General features: G+C 39.8%; 1 protein-coding gene across 1 annotated transcript; it reads left to right on the top strand.

Annotated features, from left to right (window-relative positions):
* The first annotated feature begins 957 nt into the window (after nt 1-957).
* Nucleotides 958-1,770, top strand: LOC140389062 (G-protein coupled receptor daf-37-like). The gene has a single exon (XM_072473224.1). It carries the CDS (start codon nt 958-960, stop codon nt 1,768-1,770), a length of 813 nt encoding a protein of 270 aa, XP_072329325.1.
* Nucleotides 1,771-3,174: the final 1,404 nt, after the last annotated feature.

Here is a 3,174-nt window from a genome sequence, read left to right on the forward strand (position 1 = left end):
ATGTTCTCATCTGCATCCCTTCAATACCATCCCCATTACTCGTCATTTTGACAATGGTCCAACAATATTCTTGAAATTTTGACAGCAACATTGCAAATAAACGAACTGTCAGAAAATGGTTAAAGCTTTTAGACAAGTCGTTCTTGAAAGCAACACTTGCTATTATTTGTAACGTACATGGTGTATTGAAAGAAAACCTGATGCATACCATGGGACCCATGCAGTGGAAGTCTGAAACGATGTTAATGCTCGTGTCGGTTGCTGTTTGCTCAAAATTATAAGCCTGAATATTAAATGTTGATTAATATTGCTTCACTACTGTGCATTACAACGGAAATTTACAAAGGGCTAATTTGCATGGGAGGCAGAACAGCGTCTGAATATCCGATTTTCGTTCTCATCAATGCAACTGGTAAACAGGCAACGAATATTAGAGGACAGTGCTATACATGTTCTTTCTATTCAAAAATAATTGTACAAGTAAAGACAAATTGTTTACTTTGAACCTAGACGTTAACTAATTTCACTATTGCTCTTGGAAAATGCGCAATCACAAATGGGCATATATTTATGAGTCCTATGGACTTATGTGAAAGAGAGAGGTATTAATTTCAGTGAAGGAAAATCAGCTTGAGTTTCACAGACTTCCAAAGTTACCGTGGGTGCTGGAAATCTTCAAGAATGAAAATAAAATCTGTAAACATTTAACTCTGAAAAGCAACTGCATTTTTCTGCAAGATACCGAGTGTATCCAACAGTTTCTCTTTTTTAAATTATCTCATGATTATTGAGTTGAATTACATTCTAAATATTGCTTATTTTTATTACTGCCTCTTATTACTCTCTCTGCCTCACCGTGCTTTCTCCCTCTCATTTGCAGCCAATGCGCTGACCATTGTGATCCTGTCAAGGGAAAAGTGTGGCCTCTCCAAATGCATCACTGTTTACCTCGTCACAATGGCAGTGGCAGATCTGCTCTGTCTGATATTTGATGTCATCCTCCTTGAGCTGCATGAAATTTATTTCCCAGATTCATTCCTCGACTACACGCCCGTCTGCAGAACGAAATTCTACCTACTTTTTGTTTCTGTGGAATGCTCTGTCTGGTTAACTGTTGCCTTCACCTTTGATCGTTATGTGGCCATTTGTTGCCAAAAAATAAATACGCAATATTGCACCAAAAAAACTGCGACGATAATCGTAGCCACAATATGGGGGCTGAGCATTTTGGAAAATGTGCCAAGGTATTTTGTGTCTGAACCACAGATAATGCTTGACGATATACCGTGGTTCTGCATTGTGAAACCAAGCCGCTATAGCGAACCTTTGTGGGTCGCATACCTCTGGGTCGATATAGTTTTACTGACTTTTGTTCCATTTCTCTTGGTTCTGCTGTTCAATGGTCTGACCATCAGGCACATCTTAATGACAAGCAAGATCAGGAGGGCTCTCCGCAGCAGTGATAACGATCCAGAAATGGAAAGTCGAAGGAGATCCATCGTGTTACTGCTTCTCATATCTGGGAATTTCATACTGTTGTGGGTGGTCATCCTTATTCACTTCATCTGTGCCCAAATTACAGATGTTGAATTTTTGCAATTAGACTACAATAATCCGTTCACCATCGTCGAACAAGTTGGCTATATGCTTCAGGATTTGGGGTCATGCACAAACACCATCATTTACGTAGCCTCCCAGGCTAAATTCCGAGAGGAGTTAAAGAATCTGTTTAAGTACCCATTGACTCTCATTAAAAAATTGACGAAATAGCTCAACTGAGATGAACCGGAACTGACTTTAGAGATGCATGAGACACTGACTTCTTAGTTATTCAATTGTCTGTTACTCACCCCACACAAATTTCTTATCCAGGCAGTTTGATGGATAATAAACTGATGGGATCTGTGTGATGGGCGAGGGGGTCTGTCCTCACTTGTTATACACCTCTGCTAAAATTGATTAATGGGGTGGTGTCTCTTTCTCATCTCAATGTACCTTAATCAATTTAAATGAAAATGGTCCGGTGTGTGTATAAATACAAGAATCACCACTTTGAGCTATGATGATGTACAATATTCCCTCCAAAATCTAATTGTTTGATGTTTTAACTTTTCACCTGACTCCTGGACCACCTTGGGCTTGGGTTTAGTTCTTGCTATCAGGTTTGCAGCTTGGCCTTCAGTTCTGGAGCTAGTTCAATTCTCATTTCCAATATAATCACAGCGTTAAGAATCCTGGTCCGACACTGATTCCCACCCATTCTGCTTCAGAGGAAGGTGTGACCTCGACCTTTGTTCCAATTCACTGGTGATGAAATGTTTGTGCGTCAGACTGTGTGTTTCTGACGATGACGGTTCCAGCTCTGTTTCCAGGGATCAATTTGTTTTCCCATCATCATTGTTTCGCCTCCCAAATAGACTGAGGACTATGTCCAGAGAGCGTCTTCAGGAGAGGAGTGAAAACATTGAAAATAAAGCATTTACATCAATAATAACAATAATCGTGGAGAGCTACCGTCCTGCTGCATGCTTGTGCAACATTTAGAGCCAGTTTGTATTAGTGGAGATGGAAATTGACAATATTCCTTTAATTTCATAAACGTAGTAAGATTAACTGACTAATCTCGTGTGTGTGTGAAATCTGCATTCAAATATATTTTTCGTAGTAATAAAACAGTTTATTCTGAATCACGATTGGAGCTTGTTGCTTTCCTAGAATTTACAATGGGAACTATTCAAGCGGGAGGGGAATTTGTGTCAAATATCTTCTACAGCTACTTCACAGGAGCAGCTGACAGACTCTTACTTTAACTTTACCATGCAACATTCTCTTCACTGCCAACCAACATTGTAATCAAGAATTCTGTTAAAAGAGTGGAAACAGTTCTTTCATTGTCGCTCATTAAAGAGCTTTAACAAAGTTAGGTAAGAAGTCTTACAACACCAGGTTAAAGTCCTACAGGTTTATTTGCAATCACTAGCTTTCGGGAGTGTAGCTGACGAAGGAGCTGTGCTCCGAAAGCTAGTGATTCAATTAAACGTGTTGGACTTTAACCTGGTGTTGTAAGACTTCTTCCTGTGCCCACCTCAGTCCAACGACTGCATCTCCACATCATTGATAAAGTTAAACAGCTTTTGTGGATTGATAGACCTGGGCTGTCTCAGACATTCTGAA

Source organism: Scyliorhinus torazame, chromosome 14 (genome assembly GCF_047496885.1).
Source record: "Scyliorhinus torazame isolate Kashiwa2021f chromosome 14, sScyTor2.1, whole genome shotgun sequence".
NCBI classification, from domain to species: domain Eukaryota; kingdom Metazoa; phylum Chordata; class Chondrichthyes; order Carcharhiniformes; family Scyliorhinidae; genus Scyliorhinus; species Scyliorhinus torazame.

Coding starts and splice junctions, on each gene's coding strand:
- LOC140389062 (XM_072473224.1), top strand. CDS start 958: ATGGCAGTGGCAGATCTGCTCTGTCTGATATTTGATGTCATCCTCCTT.